Source organism: Dioscorea cayenensis, chromosome 6, assembly GCF_009730915.1.
Source record: "Dioscorea cayenensis subsp. rotundata cultivar TDr96_F1 chromosome 6, TDr96_F1_v2_PseudoChromosome.rev07_lg8_w22 25.fasta, whole genome shotgun sequence".
NCBI classification, from domain to species: domain Eukaryota; kingdom Viridiplantae; phylum Streptophyta; class Magnoliopsida; order Dioscoreales; family Dioscoreaceae; genus Dioscorea; species Dioscorea cayenensis.
The window spans coordinates 18,032,234-18,053,461 of record NC_052476.1 but is presented as its reverse complement, the minus strand read 5'-3'; the positions used below and the strand labels follow the sequence as shown (position 1 = coordinate 18,053,461).

General features: G+C 32.5%; 1 protein-coding gene and 1 long non-coding RNA gene across 2 annotated transcripts; both read left to right on the top strand.

Moving 5' to 3' along the window:
* Positions 1 to 756: 756 nt before the first annotated feature.
* On the top strand, positions 757 to 1,117 carry LOC120262804. Its single transcript, XR_005537000.1, has 3 exons — positions 757 to 776; positions 845 to 971; positions 1,050 to 1,117. It is a non-coding gene; the product is annotated as an uncharacterized LOC120262804 (long non-coding RNA).
* A 596-nt stretch (positions 1,118 to 1,713) lies between these two features.
* Positions 1,714 to 2,332, top strand: LOC120263208. The gene is made up of 2 exons (XM_039271085.1): positions 1,714 to 1,806; positions 1,901 to 2,332. The coding sequence occupies exons 1-2, from the start codon at positions 1,714 to 1,716 to the stop codon at positions 2,330 to 2,332; spliced, it is 525 nt and encodes a 174-aa protein (XP_039127019.1).
* Positions 2,333 to 21,228: the final 18,896 nt, after the last annotated feature.

Here is a 21,228-nt window from a genome sequence, read left to right as displayed (position 1 = left end):
TGATAAGTGATTGATGATGCAATAATACCTTTAAATGATTCAAATGGTGCTTTTTGTTGATGTAGATGATGGACATGCATGATGCTAACTTAGAAGATGCCGTCGAACCTAATTTACAAGAAATGTAAATGGAAGATGATGAAGATGTCAAGATGATGACTACATCTCGCTGATAGTGAATAGTGTTATTTTAGTTATAATGCACTAAATATACTTTGCTTTTAACTTCCCGTAGCATTTTAAATATACTTTGCTTTTAACTTCCCGTAGCATTTTTCAAGTCATGTTTTATTTTATCTATTGAGTATAATTTGCTTTAAACCTTATGTAGCATTTTCTATGTTATGTTTTAATTTACGTAGTATATTGCTTTTTAACTTTATGTAGGATTTTCTAAATTTTTCTTTTTATGATATTATTATTATGTATTTGCAATGCTTTATTTGAATTTGTTTATTGTTATTATGTCAATTTAGTCATTTTTGTAAACATGCCTAGAGGTAAAGGAAGGATTGGGCCATATCGAGGAGAAAGGTCTTGCGGGATGTACACTAATCCCTACAAAATGAAGAGAACTTAACAAATCCTGAGAATGCCATTCAACTTAATGATATAGCAACTCGAGGTCCCTAATCCCACAAATGCATCATGTGATATTGCAAACAATGACCCAAATCATGACAATTTCAACTCCTACTATATCCCAAGCTAGTAATGATCCATTTGATGCAATAGCTAATGGAGGTAGACTTCGCGATCGTGGTTGTGAATGGATTGTAAGTATATATAATATGATTATATGTTATAATATATGAACACATTTACATGTTTATAATTATAACAGGTTAGAACCCTCTAGTAAATGTTCAGGTGTGATAACAAAGGTGTTCAAGCAAAAGGTGGACACTAATGGCTACATATGGAAAACAATTTCACAAGCTACAAAAGATTTTTATTTTGAGGAGTTTAGGGTATTTTTATTTTGAATTCAAGTTATTTATTCCATTCTATTTTCATTATTGAATATCAACAAGTTTATTGTTTTGTAGAAGCATTGTGTGTGGGATTTTTCAATGGAGGCTCAAGTGAAAGCTTCACAACGATACAAGTTGTTTTTAGTAGATATAAGAAATTTGAAAAAGAAACCAGAATACATGTCTCGATGATCTTTTGGAGACATTGGAAAGCCTCTTGGGATAAACCTGAATTTAAGATGAAACGAGAAAAAAATTCAAATAATCGAAGGAGCATTGCAAGACCATCAGCTCATACTGGAGGGTCAATATCAAATGTTGAACATGGCAAATGACTTATAAGTATAAATAGAATTTATTTGTATGATGAATAAATGCAATATAATAAAATTAACTTGCATTCTATATGAGTTTGCAATTGTTGTAGTATAAGGTAAAGTACTTTATTTTTATTTATGTCTAAAATTCCATATGCTTTTATTGTTAACTAAATGATTATATCTAGTGAAAATGTATATGTTGTCAATGTTATAAGCATCTTCATTAGGATGAATGTGTTCACACCATGAGTGGTTATTTTTTTTTTATTTATTACTACTAAAAAGCATGATGGACAAACCTTGTTTACATATGTTCTTTTTATTAATATCTAAAATTTCATATGTTTTTATTCTTAACTAAATAATCATAGCTAAAGCGTATATTTTGTGTATGTTATAGGCATCTTCATTAGGCCAGTATGCTCACACCACCACATGAGTTGTTTCTTTTTACTCACACTAAGAAGCATGATGGACAAACTTTTATTGATGAAAAGTCTAAATCACTCAATGTAAGTTTTTAAAGTGTTTTAAATCATTAAGATTTTTCATTTTTCATAGTTTATTTGTAATTATTTATTTACATATTTTATATTATGCATATAGGATAAAGTATTGAGCTTGAGAGAGGCACCTCAAACAATTTCTGGATCTAGAAATGATAATTCTCAACCAATAGATGAGATCGCACTTTATTATGAGGCAGTTGGTGGTGAAAAAAAGAGAAGGGTGTATGGTCTTGGATCTCAAGCATCTTATTATTGTGGTGGTAATACAAATGCAAGCAAATCAAGTACTAGCTATTTTGAATCACAAAATCAAGAGGAGCTTCAAACTGAGTTGGCAACTATGAAGAAGAAGATAGAGGCTCAAGATAATTTGATAGTTGATTTGAAAAGAACAATTGAGATGTTGTGTAATCACATTGGTATGCCTCCTCTACATGGAACACAAAATTCAAGTAACAATCAACCAGAGGAGAGTGAAGGCACAAGAGATGGAAATGGAGATGGTGATGAAGATCCTGACTTTTTATAAATATTTGTGCTTTAATTGCTATGCTTGTCTAATCCCTTTGGGTATTGTATTGTTACTTGTTGATGTCTTACATTCTTATGTAGTGGTATTGTTGATATCCCAAATACTTATGGATTGCTATATTTTTATTTATAGTATAATTTTATAAAAATATTAGAGATTGCTATTTTTAAATTATATTGAATTTGGGATTGAATGGATGTATGTTCAATTAATTGTTTATTGAATGCCCAGGAATTTTAAAATTTTAACATTAAAATTACCCAGGTATTACACAGGGAATTTTTATAATTCACAAAAAGCTGCTACCTAGGGATTACCCTGTGGATTTTTATATTATTAATAGGATATTTACCCAGTGGTTTACCCGTGGATTTTCTATTTTTAAAGATATACTTACCTAGTACTCTACCCGTGGATGTTTCTTGGGGACATTTACCCGTAGATTCCCCTGTGATTAATCCATGGGTAATTCCTGGTATTTTATTAAATCCCAGGAATTAATTAGCTATGGATATCAATTATGTACCCAGAGATTGATCCGTGGGTAATTTACCTAGGGATATGAAATTCCATGGGTAATGTTTTACCCACGAGCGATTTAGCTAGGGTCTCAAATCCCTGGGTATTTCCTGGGTAAACAGATTTACCCAGGGATTTTTATAGTGTTACCCACAAAATTGTCCGTGGGTAAATGGTTACTTTCTTGTAGTGGTAATAAGAAAGGTTTAACTCCACAATTCACCTTCTCTACCTTGATAATTAGTATTTCATTTTTTTATCTCATAATTTGAGGGTTCAAATTCTATAAATTCATAACCGGGCTTTGAAATAGTGCCTTGGTGATTTTATCAGTATAGATTTTCTCAATGAATATTATTTCCATATGAAGTACATCTCAACATGAGAAAATAAATATCCAAAATTGATAAATCTAAGTAATTTAGCTAAGAAATGGTAAATAATAAAAACATTTGTCTTATAAATTAAAAACTGATGAGTTTGTTGCCTATTTGTAAAAAAAAATAAAATAAAATAAAACACTTAAAAATGATAGCCATCATCACTGTTATAGGAATAAAGCGAATTTCTCTCTTTCTCAGAGTCTTTGGGCTGATTTAAGTATCGATGTGCTTGTCTCAAAATTGAAGGTCATCAATACATATTTTATAAAGAAAAGTGAATAAACTATAAATTATGTGAATACATCATTTGATCATAGATTTGCTTTTTATTGTTCAACTTTCCATCTTATATATTTCTCAAAGTGTGGAATTACATGTTCCGCCATGTCTTTGTAGTTCGCCAATAAACCATCTTAATCGGATGAATTCCGTGAAAGATCACAAAACTAGATACATTATTACAAAACCACGTACTTATGTTGTCATAAAGAGGTCCAATCTCAAATAAAATGAGATTATGGGTCCATAAATGTGGCCTGATTTTGTTTGTGTATTATAAAGGTTTTTATTTTCAATTTTCTTTTTCTTCTATTTTTTTTAAGAACGGGAGAAAACACCCATTCACTGCCCATAAAATATAAATAGACATTTGTGTTTGTTTTGATTTGTTTGTTTATTTTTTTTTAATGAATTAGAGGGATTAATGGAGGATTTAAATGTGATACAAAAATTCTCACAAAATTCATTTTAGAGAAACATGGACATATCATGGGTAAAATTCAAATTCTCCGTCTCAAGTTGGAAAAAGAATGGGTACCCAGCTATCTTATGAAGGATAGTCTCCAATAGAAATTTGTACTTAAAGATATAATACGTAATTAAGATTATCACTATATTTTTTTCAATAAAGTGGATATTATTATATCTTTGAACTATTGTTATATTTCTTTCATTTTTGTTTTCTTTTAGATTTTTTCCAAATTCCATATGTGATTTTACATATCATTTTTTTAGTATTACCATATTTTATTTTGTAATAGCTAATTACATCTATTTAGCTTATTTTTCACAATAATGAGAATATAGGCCACCTATGCATGATGCAAATTTATTGATAGTTCCACATATTTGAATAAAATACCTTAAAAGTCCAATATACAATATGGATTATCTTTAGTAAATTACCTTGCGAGGTGAAAATAATTTATTTTTTAAAGAGATGGATAAAACAGTTAGATTAAGTCAAAAAAAAAAAATATATATAAAAGATAGACTCAACAAGAACAAAATAGAAACAAACAATGACAAGGTGAAAAAGATTTATTAATATGGTTGAGATTTCCCCTTCTATTCTTGTTTGATTTTTGAGATAGTTTAACGAGTTATGATCATGATTCGGAGCAAATAAATATTTTTTAATCATATACATTTATATATTTTATGCCAACATTTATGTGATTGTTCCTTGGATTTTTTTTAAATTTTTTTTGTGATTTTATAAGTATTACTTAAATGGAGGTTGTAGCATAGCGCCGTAGACAAGAAGAGTCGCATCATAAAGCTCCAATATATTCAGCAAGCTCCCAAAAAGTTAATGGCATTTTGGTTCACTATAATGTGAAAATATTATTGCATGTTAGGTAATAATTTGGAAATCTTACCATATTTAGTACTGTAATAGTGGTAATATTGATGGTAATATATGATTAATAATAATAATAATAATAATAATAATAATAATAATAATAATAATAATAATAAGGCTTTTGTTCCGAAGCCCAATCATTTTTAATAGTAAGGAATTTCAAAGTCAGTCATCCAAGTCTCTATCAAAATTAACATTGAATGTGAGAGATTTTTAGCAGCAATTATATTATTGAAAATACTTGGGGGAAATAGAGAAGCATCATGCACAAAATCGTTTGGTTTGGAATAATTTTGAAAATCTTTTTTTGGTTGATATTACAAACGAGATAGGCTAGTAATCCTTAATGGACTTGGGGGCTTTATCATGCTTAGGAATCAATCTGATAAAAGTGTCACTTCATACTTGAGGAAATTAATTAGTAGTTTCAAGGAAATGGTCAACAACAGCAAAAATCAAAATTTTAATAGTGGGCCAAAACATATGATTGATATCAATATGAAGGCCATTGGGTCTATGATTTTTATCTGTTAAACAGAGGTTACTAAAAAAAATAAATAAATTTTTTTTATTAGTGAGAACGCTCAATAAGACACCAATGCAACCATAGTTCAGGCGAGACAAAGGAGTGCAAAATGAATCATACAACTCTGCGTTGAAACTGGGCTAAAAGTAAACAAATGGAAGAAAAAGTATTTGCACATAAACTTTTTGATGCAATATATAAGTCTCATACATTATTCATTAATTTGTGGTACATTAGATAGGCTAGTTACGTAGTAAAGTATTTGCATACTTGCATAAAAATAGCTACTTTCTTAGACTAGGAAAACATGGAGAAAGAGGGAATGCATCCTTAACGACCAAGAACAAATTTACCAAGTTTGCTTGACTTATTCATAACACTTTGTTCATGTTCTGAACAACCCACTCTAGTTCAGTGAAATGAAATCAAAGTTTATTATAATATGATCAACATCACATTTAGTTTGATTTGCAACAGAAGCAAAATTTGATAAGAACAAATCAACACTAACAACAAGACTGGCATAAAAGTTCATCCATATTTCTTTTCAGATTTGCTTAATGAAATCTTGAACCTCCAGCTAAGTTGTGGTGGAATAACAATTGAACCAAATCTCCCAAGAGTGATTGAATATTTATGCTATTAATTCAAATCCAAGCAGTATGTTAAAGAGAGTGTCAGGCATTGAGCATTTGCTAGAGAAAATTGGATTCTACATGCCCTTGCTCCCAGTGACAAAAATTATTCTCAAATGAAGTCTGCATTGGGTTGAAGAAATTATACATTAGATATACTTTTCATTCTTATTAGAAAGAAGTGTGATGTTTAGCTTATTCTTTTCACTTCTTTGGCCTTAATATGGTGTAAAGTTTCCTAGACATGTAGTAGGTTGGAAAAGGGGATGTTTGTAATATTTAGAAATCTTGGGGGGCTTTCTAAATAATGATTATTTTAAGCCCCATCTTTCAATCCGGGATTGAGAGTTTGGGCATTTTGGTTTCTGGATAGAGCTAGGAATTGGGAGAGGAAAAAGGAGTTGAATTGAGTGCTTCTTATTTATCCTTTTGTGAGAGAGATTAGGGATTTGGAGCCGCCCCATTGTTGATTGCCTCACCGCTACCCGTGGTATTTCCCGCAAGGGTTTTCCATGTAAATCTTAGTGTTCTTTGATATATTGGCTATTTTTTGGGATATTGATTGCTCTTGTAAGATATATCTAATAAACATTTTGTAATTTGGAAGCTTGTACACTTAGGTGCATGACAAGGTGTTGCCACAAGCCATGCATGCAAGGTGTTCGATGAAATGCTTGTCAAGACTTAGCTTGGCATATGATTGTTTTCGCTGTCCCATTACCCTCTCAAGTGGTATTAGAGATCAATTTTATATCAAAGGAAAGTGTTTGTTTGCTATTTTGTCAAAGATGACAACTTTGGAAGTACATAAGTTTGATGGTAATGGTGACTTTTGGCTATGGCAAGTTCAGATACACTCTATACTAGTTGATAAGGGCTTGGATATGTGCTTGAAGGCAGTGATCCGGACTTGCCAAATGATGATATGAAGAAGCTAGATAAAAGGGCATTGCCGGTGCTCTAGTTGGCTCTTGCGAATAATGTGTTATGACAAGTATGTTCGGAGAAGACCTCTTTAGCTTTTTGGAAGATATTGGATCTCTCTATTTGGATAAGTCACTCTCCAGTTAGTTCTAATTATGATGCACTTGTTTAGGATGCGCATGCAAGAAGGGACTTCTATCAAATAATATATTGATGAGTTCAATATAGTGATGCTTGATTATCAAAATTCTGGAAGCTCTATAAACATCGAACATTTGGCTATCTTGTTCTTGTGCTCACTCCCCAATTCATATGATGGCATTAGAGACCAAATCTTTTGTCATAAGAAATCTATCTCCATGGATGATGCTACTTCTATTCTATTGTCAAAGGATTTGCTTAAGAAGACTCCCATGGAAAGTCATGGTGAAGGTAAAGGTCTTGTTCTTACACTTGGGAGGTCAACAAAGTGTGGTCATAGTGGTGATGATGCTAATTATATTACAAAGCTAAGAAATTAAAAAGCTGTTCAAAGTCTCATTCGGGCAAGAAAGATATTCGTTGTAACTATTGCAAGAAATTGGGTCATATTAAATGGCAATGTCTGAAGTTGAAGAAAAAAGGACAAGCAAGGAGACATCAGCAAGAGTGAGACATCGTTAGCTAGTGTAGCAGTTTCAAATGCCAGTTCTGGTGAGTTACTTATTACTAGTGCAAACTTTACTTCAGTTGGGTATTGTGCTTCTAGTACATCAGCTAAGTATGACATGAGTTTTAGCACTGGTTGGATTCTTGATTTTGTGTGCTCTTACCATATGTGTCTGCACTGAGAGTGGTTTTCCACCTATGAGCCATTTAATGGAGGCTCATTTACTATGAGCAATACCTCAAAGTGCAAAGTTGTTAGTATTGGCACCATCAGATTCAGGATGTATGATGGCATGGTTTATACACTCACAAATGTTCGTCATGTGGTTGGATTGAAGAAGAATTTTATCTCATTCAAGGCACTTGATCGGAAAAGTTACAAGTTTGTAACTCAAAACTGTCAAATCAAGGTGTTTAAAGGCTCCTTGTGTGTGATGAAGGCTCTTACTACTCCAGTTATAGATGATCTGTATTTCTTACATGGCAGCTTAATTACTGTGTCAGTTTCAATAGCTTCCAATTCTATATGGATAATGATACTATGACTACTTGTGGCACATGAGATTGGGGCACATGTCAAAGCGTGGCTTGGCAGAGCTGAGTCACCGTGGTTTGTTGGGTAGTCAGAGGATAGGTAATCTGCAGTTTTGTGAGCATTGCATCCTCGGGAAGCAAACTCGTTTGAGATTTAGCAAGTCTGTTCACATGGTAAGGGCCATTCTTGACTATGTGAACACTAATTTATGGGGTCCAACACTAACTGCTTTTAATGGAGGTAGAAATTATTTGCTAACTTTTGTTGATGACTTTAGTAGGAAGGTTTGGGTTTACATCCTTAAGTCTAAGGATGAAACTTTTAGTTGTTTCCTTTAGTTGAAGGCTATGGTTGAGACACAGATAAAAAGGAAGGTCAAGTATTTGAGATCAGACAATGGCACAGAGTTCCACTAAAGAGAGTTTGAGAAATATTGTCAAGATGCCGACATCATTCGACACTATACCACAGTTGGTATTCCACAACAGAATGGAGTAGCGGAACACATGAATAGAACATTATTATAGAGAACCCAGTGTATGCTCTCTCATGCCGGTTACTCTAAAGTCTTTGGACAGAAATAGTTACCACAGCTTGTTACTTAGTCTTCCGCTCACCATCGACAGCTATTGAGTGCAAGACACCAAAGGAGGTGTGATCTGGCAAACCACCTTAATATGATCACCAAAAGGTATTTAGTTGTCTAGTGTATGTTCATGTTTGCTAAAACAAGTTAGAACCTCGAGCATTGAAGTGTGTTTTCCTTGGCTATGGTGATGGAGTTAAGGGGTATTGTTTGTGGTGTAAGGATTCTAGACCCCCTAAGGTGATTGCAAGCAGAGATGTAACCTTCGATGAAATGGCAATTATTACTCCAACATGTCGACAGTTGGTAAAGGTTTCTACTTCAGGTGGAGCTTCTACAGGTGGTGGTTCTGAGGTAGAGCAGGTAGCATAGATGGTAACATTTGAGGTAGAGAATCCAGTGACCGAGTCTAATACAGTTGACAGTCAACAGCGGCCATTGTCACCAGAATCTGCAGGTGGTGTTCATGAAAGCACAGATGAGGTAGAGTTCGAGTTAGATATTGTTGATGATCTGTTAGAGGACATAGATTCAGGTGGATCTTTAGCGGCTCCACATTCTCCTATAGCACATTGTCTGCATGGGTAGAGAATTCCACCATAGTGTTATGGAGAACGGGTCACACCTGTAGCGAGAGGTAGAGGTACAGTTGCTTTCGCTTTGACAATTGTTGAGGATATTGTGCATAATGAGGCTAGAACTTTCATGAGGCAATCAATAGTTCTTAAGAAGCTAGTTGGGTACAAGCTATGAACGAGGAGATGGAGTCACTACAGAAGAACCACACTTGGGAGTTAGTGCTGCCACCAAAAGCAGTAAGATTGTTGGTTGCAAATGGGTTTTCAAGCTCAAGGAGACTTCTCCAAGAGTTCATACTCCAAGGTACAAGGCTAGATTGGTGGCAAAGAACTTCAGTCAAAAAGAAGGGATAGATTACCAAAAGGTATTCTCTCCAGTTGTGAACCATACTTCGATTCGGGCCTTACTTGCTTTGGTTGCTCTATATGATTTGGCATTAGAGCAAATGGATGTGAAGATAGCCTTTCTTCACAATGACTTAGAGGAGGAATTCTATATGGCGCAACCAGATGGCTTTGTGGTTCAAGGCAAGGCAAAGAAGACCATGTTTGCTTGCTTAGAAGGTCATTATATGGCTTGAAGCAGTCTCCAAGACAATGGTATCATCAGTTTGATGCTTATGTCAACAACCATGGATTTGAGAAGAGTTCAATTGATGTTTATGTTTATTAGCAGGCATTTGCAGATGGCTCTAGGGTGTATATGTTCCTTTATGTTGCTGACATCCTTATTGCTGGAAAGAGTTGTTCTATAATTAAGAAAATAAAGGCCATGATCAGAAGTGAGTTTGAGATAAAGGATTTGGGTGTAGCTAAGAGGTTATTGTTGATGGATATTTGTCATGACAGGTCCCAGGGTATGCTTTGTCTCTCATAGAGCCAGTATATTGAGAAGGTTCATTTTAAGTTCAATATGTCACAAGCAAAGCCAGTTTCTACTCCCTTAGCAACACATTTCAGGTTGTCTACTTCATTAGGGTCTTTAGATATAGAGGAGGAAATGTACATGTCTAGAGTTCCTTATGCTTGTGCAGTTGGCAGTTTGATGTATGCTATGGTTTGTATGCATCCTGATATTGTGCATGTTATTAGTATTGTAAGCCATTTCATGTCAAGGCCAAGCAAAGAGCATTGGAAGATAGTATAATGGATCTTTCAGTACCTTCATGGCACAAGCAATTATGGTTTGATGTTTGATCAGAGGATAGCAAGTTGTTGGTTATTCAAATTCAAATTTTGCTGAGGATCTTGATGAGAGGCGCTCACTTACTGGTTATGTGTTTCAGCTTTGTAGCTCCTGTGTTAGTTGGAAGGCAACTTTATAGCCAGTTGTTGCATTATCTACCACAAAAGCTGAGTTCATATCTTTGACAGAGGCAGTGAAGGAGGCTATTTGGTTGCATGGCTTTGTGGGTGATTAGGGTGTTGAGCAAGTTGATCATGTTGTGTTTTATAATAATCAAAGTACGATCTGTCTTTCTAAAGATGAGAAGTTTCACTAGAGAACCAAGCATATTGATGTATGCAACTTCTTCATTCAGCTTTATGTGAAGAAGAAGACTTTGTTTGTAGAGAAGATTGACACAAAACGCTATCCAACCGATGTGTTAACCAAGGTTATCCCAAAGGCAAAGTTCGAGCATTGCTTGGACTTGGTTGCCATTCGTGCTTGTCGAGCTAGATTTATCTGGAGTATTGGAGGAGGTGAGTTTTCTATTTGTTGATATGTTTATTAAGATATGAAGCTTCTGGAGATTGGACGTTTAGAATCAAGTTACTTGATGTGTTTACGTTATGGTTCAATCATCGCCAAGGTGGAGAAATGTGATGTTTAGCTTCTTCTTTCCACTTCTTTGGCCTTAATATGGTGTAAAGTTTCCTAGACATGTAGGTTGGAAAAGGGCCTATTTGTAATATTTAGAAATCTTTTGGGGGCTTTCTGAATATTGATTATTTTAAGCTCCATATTTCAATCCGAAATTGAGAGTTTTGGCATTTTGTTTTCTGGATAGAGCTAGGGATTGGGAGAGGAAAAAGGAGTTGAATTGAGTGCTTCATATCTATACTTTTGGGAGAGAGATTGGGCTTTTTGAGCCTCCCCAATGTTGTTGGCTTCCACCTTGTATTACTTCATCTCTACAGTGGATTGATTGCCTCACCGCTGCACGTGGTTTTTCCCGCAAGGGTTTTTCACGTAAATCTTAGTGTTCTTTGATATATTGGTTGTTTTTTGGGATATTGATTGTTCTTATAAGCTATATCTGATAGGTATTTTTTATTTTGGAAGCTTGTACACTTAGGTGCACAATAAAATGTTGCCATAAGCTATGCATGCAAGATGTTCGATGAAATGCCTGTGAAGACTTAGTTTCCCATTTGATCATTTCCGTTGTCCCGTTACGCTCAGAAGAAGAAAAAAAAATAGTTCATTGTTCATCAATTTGCATCATAATTGAAGTGCTTTGAAACAATGACAAAAGGTATGAATGTCATGGTGCGGGAATCAAGTTGAACTCATGATAATTGATGAAATAGAATATGATTGTAAATTATACACTAACGTAAGACCAACATATTCCTTAAAAAAAACTTTAAAGAGAGAAGTGACTAAGAAACAATTATATTTAAAGAAGTGGAAGACCAATATAATCAAATATTAAGTTGTGTTAACAAATAAAAATAAAAACACAAGCCATTAAGGCACATACATGATGAACCAACCTCAATGAGAAGAGTATGATTAAACAACATCAAACAGTCATAAAAATGGATGCCATTTATAATGACAATGATCATGTTCTTGTTGAACAAAAATACTATTTAATAGCTAACTTACAGTATCACTGTCAAGAAATTTGTCAGAGGTTTCTTCATCTCCTACCATCACTAGTCACCATTAATTTGAAGAGCTTCCAACATGGAAAACTTAAGCAAAAGTTGATAGAAAAAAAGCTAGATTTTTTCCCCTTACATAATTTTAGATTGGACAAGTGAAATTGGAGATAATATTATAATCAATTCAGGTGAAAAAATTGAGTGACAAGCAAAGGCAACATGAAAGACATTGTTATAAAAAAATGCATTGCTTGGAACTTCCTTGAAGATTATCAAAAAATGCAAAGCAATCTGAAGCACTTCCCCAACTCTAGTTTCATAATTATGCCCAGAGAAGACAATGTTATTGCTAGCGCTTTGGCAGACCATGGAAGACAACATCTTCAGCTCTCGTTATTTTTCCAAGGAATGGAGCGACCTTTTTGGCTTGAAGACCTCTGTTTCCAGAGGAACCTCTCCTTTAAACTCTGATTTTCTTGTTTTTTTAGCTTTTTAGCTGTTTTGTTTTTTTTTTTAAAAAAGGCAACATGGATCCATGCCCCTAAGATATTTTTAATAAATATAATCTCCAAATGCGTGATGTGTTGAGTCATTCGCCATTCAAGAGATTCCTATTTTTATCACCATTACATCAAACTTGGGTCACATTCTATGAAGTACAATGTTTCAAGTGAGGAAGGAAGACAATCTTTTGGCAGTGAATGGACCTTTGGACACTCTCTAATCGTCAATTCCTTTAATATAGGAAGAAGAGGCAACCAAGCAAGAAAAGTTTCCAGTTCTTGGCAAGAATATATTTGCATATGCTGTAGGTTTGGCAATGGTACTTTGTCCTCTATTGTTTCCTCCTCCGTACCCAGTATCTGAATTTGGGGCAACAAAAAATAGGCAATTGTTTCAAGGAAAGGAGTGCTTGTAAACCCTTCATTGATATCAACTCATTACAATTTTTAAGGTGTAAAGATTAAAGTGCATGTAGAGTGGTCATGACTTTTGCAGGAAATTTTTGAATCTTTACCCTAGTTAAGAGAAATGTCGACAGAGAAGAGAGGCCATGGAGACATCCTTGCAACTGGTCATCCAACACATGGCTATTTCTGATTTCTAGGAACTCTAGTGCTGAAACCAAATGCCATACATTAACTTTACTCTCATGAATTGTGAGGCTGGTAAGCTTGAGAAAATGGTTGTGATTTTGTGTCATTACCGATAATGATGATGACGATGATAATGATATGTTTTGAAAGACCATAATTTATGCTTGCTCCAAGTTCAACATATGAATAGATAGAAACACTGGCGTGATGTCATCCACTGTTACCTCCATGTCTAAATGAAATAGAACCAAGAAAGACAAGTGTCAACTACCGGAAGACTTAAGGCTTGTTTGGATTGGTTTTTAAAAAAAGTTTTTTTTTTAATTTGTAGAAGAACTTGAAAAAAATGTTTTTTTCAGAGTAAGTTATGTGTTTTTTTCTATATTTTATGTTTTGATAAGCTAATGTAGAAGTACTTTTATATCTGGGAAGTTTCTTGGATGTGGATTTTTGTTGTTGTTGTTGTTGTTGTTGTTGTTGTTGTTGTCGTTATTGTCGTTATTGTTGTTGTTGTTTAATAAGAACAAAAAAAAACATAAGACTTGAATTTTAAACACCAAACATGAGAACAAGAACAATAGTATTTTCAAAATCACAATAATTAAAAAAACAACATAGGCATGCTTAGAACAAAAATTAACAATAACAACAACAACTATAGCAATAACTATAACAACATCATAACATGGAAAAAAGATATCTAATATTTTCAACTTCACAACAACCATAATATCAATATTTGTCATGACCATCGATTACAAGAATAATTAACAATAACAACATTAAGGTTTTGCAACATCTTAACAACCATAGCAACAACTAGCAACACAAAAATTAAATTACAACCTACACAAAAGATAAGGGACAAATTTTTTTTAACACCACAACGACCAGAATAATAAGTTATAAATACTACAAAATTAACTCAATTATTTATTAGAGAGTTGATCCCGAATAGTGTTCCTAAGTGTGATCATTTGTTGAGTGTCCTCATTGGTAGGTTGTTGCCATACAAATGAAATTTCACTATCATCATCCTCAAAGCCACATTCTCCTTCTTGAATTTGGTCGATGTCTTCAAGACTCTCAAAAACATCCAAATCATTACTACCCATTCTACGAATAAAATTATGTAGAGCAAAACATGACTATATAATTTGGAATTGAACCTTCAAAGTATACTTGGTCATATTTTGTAGGATCCTCCATCTTGCTTTGCAAACTCGAAATGTTCTTTCTATAACACTTCTCAAACTCGAGTGAAGATAGTTGAATACTTTGTTTAGGGACCTAAAGACACGAGACATCATAAATTGTGGAATGTGATATCTTGTATTCTTGTATGGACCCAAAAATCCTTTCATCATAGGATACCCAAAATCCACAAGATAGTATTTCCCTACAAAAGTATAATACCATAAGAAATGAAACATAGAACATAGATATTAAAATTAATTTTAAATAAATGTGAACCTTCGGTCAGTTGAGAAAACTTCAAAGATGGATTTCTCAAAGCCTCCATTAATATACGCATGTCATGTGCCGATCCGTCTCAACCAATAGTGAAAAATGTGAAGCACATATTGAAGTCACATGTGGCTATAATATTTGTTGATGTGTACCATTTGCTATTTATAAATGGAACTTGTTTCTCACGTGGGATAAGAATGGCCACATGTGTTCCATCTATCGCACCAATGCAGTTTTTGAAGTAAGGCCAATATCAAACATCACCTTGGATGTAATCCTCCACATCTCTAAAATTTTTATCTACCGATTCGATAATATCATTTCCAAATTTATAGACAGCTTTTAGCACTCAATGAAACTGTCTGTATACTATTTCTCCAGAATGTTGAAATCTCTCCTCCACATTCCTATAAGTAGCTCCTTGTCCGAGACTATACATGAACGTTACCACTGATTCTTCTACAATAACATTTCTCATATGTTGTAAATCATACTTTTGAGTAATTTCAACCACCAATCTTCTGAATAGAGTTTTATTCATTCAGGCTTGCTCAAAGAAATTTCTATATGATCCGTTCATTATTTCATTAACCTACCTATGACTAGTTAATGAAGATGTCCTCTTCTCTCCCTTCAATATTAACTTCATATACTGGTATTGTGTAGCTGCAGCACATGCATACATCTTTCCAATGTATTCATCCATATACATACCAAATTGTTAGCTTCTTCTTCTAAATCAGGCATTGGTTCTTTTGATTATGTATCTGAATCGGATAAGAACTTCATTTTGGTTTTACACCCTACATAAACATTATCAAATGTTTAATGCCATGTAGAATACAGAAAAAAATATTCAACACAAAGGTACGAACAAACAAAATCAAATGGCATATAAAAGTTTAGCATAAAACAAAGGCAACACATAAGTGCAACATGTAAAAATTTCAAGACAATGTTGAACACATAAACTTAACATAAACAAAGACATAACAAACAAGTTGATGGCATAAGAAAAAACTAAAAAAGAAAAGAAAAAGAAAAATCCAAACATCCCCTAGATAGATGATCATCCATCGAAGTCAAAGTCAGGTGAGGTCGTCCACTCTGAAAGTATGACACCAATTGGTAGCAAATGATGGATCCTTTTCCACTAGTGCCACAAAATTCTCCCTATGATATTTTTTTCCAAATAATCTCACCATTAGAAAGTAATGTGGACTTCCTAGTTCCATCCCCGGCCAACAAATCCACACATCCAATTATACTATAATGATCATCACTCTTAACTCTTATAATACTTGTACGTGATATGTTATCCATCCCAGAGAGTAGATAGTCAAATGATTCGTGTAGTTTCTTATTTGCACTTTTTTCTTTTCTCTTTGTGATATTTTTTGCCTCTTTCTAGCTTGTGCTATACTAGTTTCTACCCGCGTAGCATCATTGTATTGTTAAGGATTGTCACCATCATCATCAAAGTTATCTACCTCTACATCTTCGTCATTCAATTTTTGTTAGAAACTTCGTTCTATGATGATGGTTTTGCATATGGTATCAATGACATGTAGCATATCGCCACTACATCTTTGAAGCATACATCCATAATGTCTAAGAACTTTGGACCCTCATTTCTCCATTTCAGATATTCTGAGTTTTCTTGTTTAAGTTAAATAAAAAAAGAAGACATGTGTTATTATTTTTTAAATAAAAATTACAAAAATAAATAAATGACTACATTATTATATAATATGGATTTATAGGCTTACTTGTTCTTTTCTCTCCCACCAATCATCACTTGCTAAACTTTCGTCTTAATAGGTTCCCAACCAAGCCCTGTTTGGTGCTCCACTAGCTTTGCCCATATGTCGAACTCTTTCTTGAGTGAGTCCCACTTGTTTTTAGTTGCTTGTAGTTGTAACTCATCCCTGTTCTCACAACATACTTTGACATTATATTTTTTTTCAACTATCTCTTGTAAAGCGTGTGTGTGGCCTATTACCAATCTGGACCTCCTCGACTCATATCTTTAAGAATACTTTAGTATTTGTGTCATCCCATTTGGGTTTTGGAGTATATTCACTTGGAACCACATTCACATCACCCATATTTATCCCTTGTACAACTCTTCTAGGTGATAGTTTTGAGGCCATATTAAAAAATAATTCTTCAAACTTTTATTTCTAGCAAACCAAATAAGAACATATGAAAGGTTTTTTCTTTCCACATATTAGGCGAAAATAATTCATAAAGAACAAAGGATAAATGATATTGTAATCCAACACTAGATGTCCTCAATGTCAGTAATGAAATGTCAAATAAAAATAAAAATAATTAAAATATTAATATTATGCTCAAAGCACAATAGCATGCTACCAAACAAACAGAATATTAAAAAAAAACAATTTATCCAACTTTACAATTTCATGTAGCACTACTATTAGTGAATCCACTGAACACTACTGTACAAAGTTGTAAACTCTTCCCTGAATCCACTAAACACACAACAGTACATTCATAAAACTGTAGTTCATTTTGATTTGATTAGTGATGGGTTTCATTGCCTCCATGATTAATAATTATGTTTATTACCCATATATAATAGTATATATTAATAAATAAAATACGTATAACATTACCATGGTTAATAATTATGTTTAATAAATAATAGTGGTAGTATGTTGCTAGTATATATTAATATAAATGTATAAAGTTTTAAGTAAAGACTTTCATGACATATTAATATGTTAAGTATCATATTATTAACTAATTATATATGATGCTAATGTAAGTAATATATTAACATATTAATATTAAATTTATAACAAACTTATTATAAATTAAATAATATATTAATAACTTGCAATATTATGTGCATTACATATTATTGTTTATATACATAAATTATTGGCTTTATCATATAAAGTATGCTTTTTGACGATAATCAATAATAAAAAAATAAAATTCCCACAATCAAAATATATAAAGGTGCTGTTTGTTTGAAAGGAAGGGAATTTAAGAGGAATTAATTAGGAATGAGAATAAGGGGGAATGGATTAAAAATGGAAGGGGAAACTGTGTTTAGCTGAAGGGTATGGGAGAGTAATTCATTGGGAATGATAAAAATAAAAAGAAGATATATATGGGAAATGTCTTTTATGCCCTTCTTGAGTGAATATTAAATAAATAAATATATTAGTTAATAAAATTATTTTATTTGTAATATTTTATCATTATTGTTATAATTTATTTTTTATATTTTTTATAATTAATTTTACAATTAATCTTTATTATTGTTGTTATCATTTTAAAATATGTGGGAAATGTTGTTTTTTTTATAATGTTATATTGTTATTTTTATTATTTTATAATTAATTTAATTATTTATTATTATTATTATTATTATTATTATTATTATTATTATTATTATTATTATTGTTGTTGTTGTTGTTTTGTTGAATGACCAAAGGAAAAAAGAAAGAAGGACAAAATTTGGATGGGAAAGCATTTAATGTTAGGGGTTAAATGGATATTTTATAATCCGGATTGGGCATTCCTTATGAAAATGGGATGAATGTCAATCAACCTTCTCCCCTCATCTCATTCCTCATAGATTCCTCCCACATTCCCAAGCCTGCCAACCAAAAAAAACATTGGGCCCATTCCCAATCCATTCCCAATCCAAACCATAGTTACCAGAAACGCGGTACGATCCAAGTCGCGAGACGGGTACGGATACAAGAAACAATGCTTGTAGTGTATCCGATACGGTGGGGGGTAGGCTTAGTTGGTACGATTAATTCGATTCAAGATACGATTGAAAATTACATCCGAGTCGGTTATATAAAATACATACAAAATTATAAGACTTTAATTTTAATTGGAAAGAAAAAGATGTTCTTAGATTAGTAAATAGATCCAAAAGTGCATAAGAGTAACACTTAATAAGAAAAGAACATTATAATTAAAGTTATAAAATGAATTATGCAAATTTTAAAGAACTAATTTTATTGCAATGTTAAAGAATGTATAGATTATAATTTAATATAATAAAATTTTATATTATATAATAATTTTAAAACTTACACTAGATTTTAAAATAGATAGCAATTTTATCTATAACAACTTTTAAAACCTACTAAATTGTAGCATTATCTATACCTAGTTAGATAGATTTTTATAAAATCTACGGTTAATTAATTTTGATACGTCTCTCTCATCGACTCAGATTGCGTACCCAATCGATCCAGAACGAAAACGAACTCCGATTTGGTACGAGCGATCTAGATCGAAGATCGGTGGGGGACTTAGCGAATCTGGTAACTATGATCCAAACCTTGCAAACAAACATCACCAAAATGTTAATTAAGCTTTTGGGTCCACACTCTGACATTTCCTTTATTCCTCACATGATTGCCATGGAACACAGTTCGGACTTTTTTTTTTAATTTTTTTTAAGTCATTCTGTAAGTATGTTAACATAAAATGTTCTAGGTAATAGCATATTAGTAAATTATAAATAAACTATTTATTTAGTGAATATTAATATCAATATGTTTAGCAAATATTATAAGATTACGACGACCTAATTCCTCTCACTCATATCGTTAATGACAATATTATAAAAATTTTAAAGATGCCTTATAACTCTCGCTCATATCGTTAATGACAATATTATAAAAATTTTAAAGATGCCTTAAAACTCTTAATGCAGCTTCAATCTTAGTTTCTTTCTATGCCTTGAATCCATAAAATATTTCATGTGATTCTACATTAGTGCTACTACTCAAAAATATTATTCTTTTTATTAGTAAATATAGCATGTTTTATTATTTTTTGTAAACAATAAAATATACCGTTTATTAATCTTTGTGAATTTTAAAGGTCATTGATTAATTGGCTTATGCTTGCATTTAATTTCCAACCAATCTATCCCTTATGTTCTAATACACCCTTTTTGCATGTTCTCTTTGTGTCACGCCCCCAACTTGGCTTGCCAGGCCCAGTGTGCTGACAAACGGCCCCATACCAACCAAGCCGAGACCCAGTAGGCATGTTAGGCCTCGAAACCTGATCTTAAAATCATAAAAATCTAATAGAGAAGCGAAAATTAGAAACAAGAATAGAGTTCAACACTAAAAGAAATAACTAAGTGTCTTGCACAGCCATTACAAATTTATTCAAATAAAACCTATGCCCACAACAAACATGACTTATTACATGCTAATTAAATTGGCGATGACCCAACGATCCCTACTAAGCTATCCGCGCGCCACTCATCCTTACTCCTGATCTAAAAAAAAAATTATCAATAATATTTATGAGCTTGACAGCCCAGTAGGCACCACTAAACATATATGGATCAATCACACAAAAACATAATTTGACAAAAATGCATAATAATAAATGTAATTTGTTTCAAGTAAACACCAATGTCAAACACTAAGCATATAGGTCCCCCAAGCAACTATTGCCAAAACAAAATCACAAAATTCATATGTTTACCCTCGGTGACCGAGACAAAATTTAACAGAAGTCATAATTTTACCCTCGGTGACCCCGAGCCAAAATTATCAGAGGCCGCTATTATTCACCGACGGAAAGTGGTGGAAAACTACAATTTCTAGAACAAAAAAATGTCGACACGGTCAGTGTTTAACCTCCAGTGACAGAGTTATTACAAAGTTAATTGGGAACTAGTTTCTATGTCAAAATACTTTCTGTTCACAAAACAGCAACCTATCAGAATTCAGATTGAGCAAAATACAAAATAATTCACCAAGCAACATTTTTAATAGTCGTGTGATCCCATTTTCATAATATAAAAATAATCAATTATTTAACTGTAAATGTTAGTTCAAAAATATCATTCATCAGGAAACTAACTATATAAAAATTCAAATAAGACACAGAATGCAATTAATCAGAAATTGATAGAATATCTGAAAAATTCAAAGTTTTTTTTAAAAAAAGGAATCAGAATTTATAAGATTGCTGGTAATCAGAATTTAAATAAAACATATAAAAATTCAGAATATCAAATAATCAGGATTTAAAATGAATTATCTGAAAATTCAAAACTTAAAATATTCAGGATTTAAGTACACGTTTAGAGATTTCAGATTCCAAAGAATATCATTAATCTGAAGTTTCAAATAAATTAAAAATAATTCCGAAAATAATATTAATTAAATAAATATAATTTAAACTATAAACAGAAATCTAATTATCCAAAATAAATAAATAAAACACTTAATTTCATAAATTTTGCTAATTTAAAAAGATCTATATACATAGTATAATTTATATGTGGTTACTTACCTGATATTCGCTAAATTTTCAAAAATCCAAATTGACTCCTACTCAACTCTCCACAAAAGAACCTATAGACATAAAATCAGTTTAGTAATCCTAACTTTACAAGTTATCTAGGATTCTTGGATTTCAAGCATAACATACAAACACTGTGTTAGGGAAGAGATACAGAACTAATATGAACCTATTCCTATAAA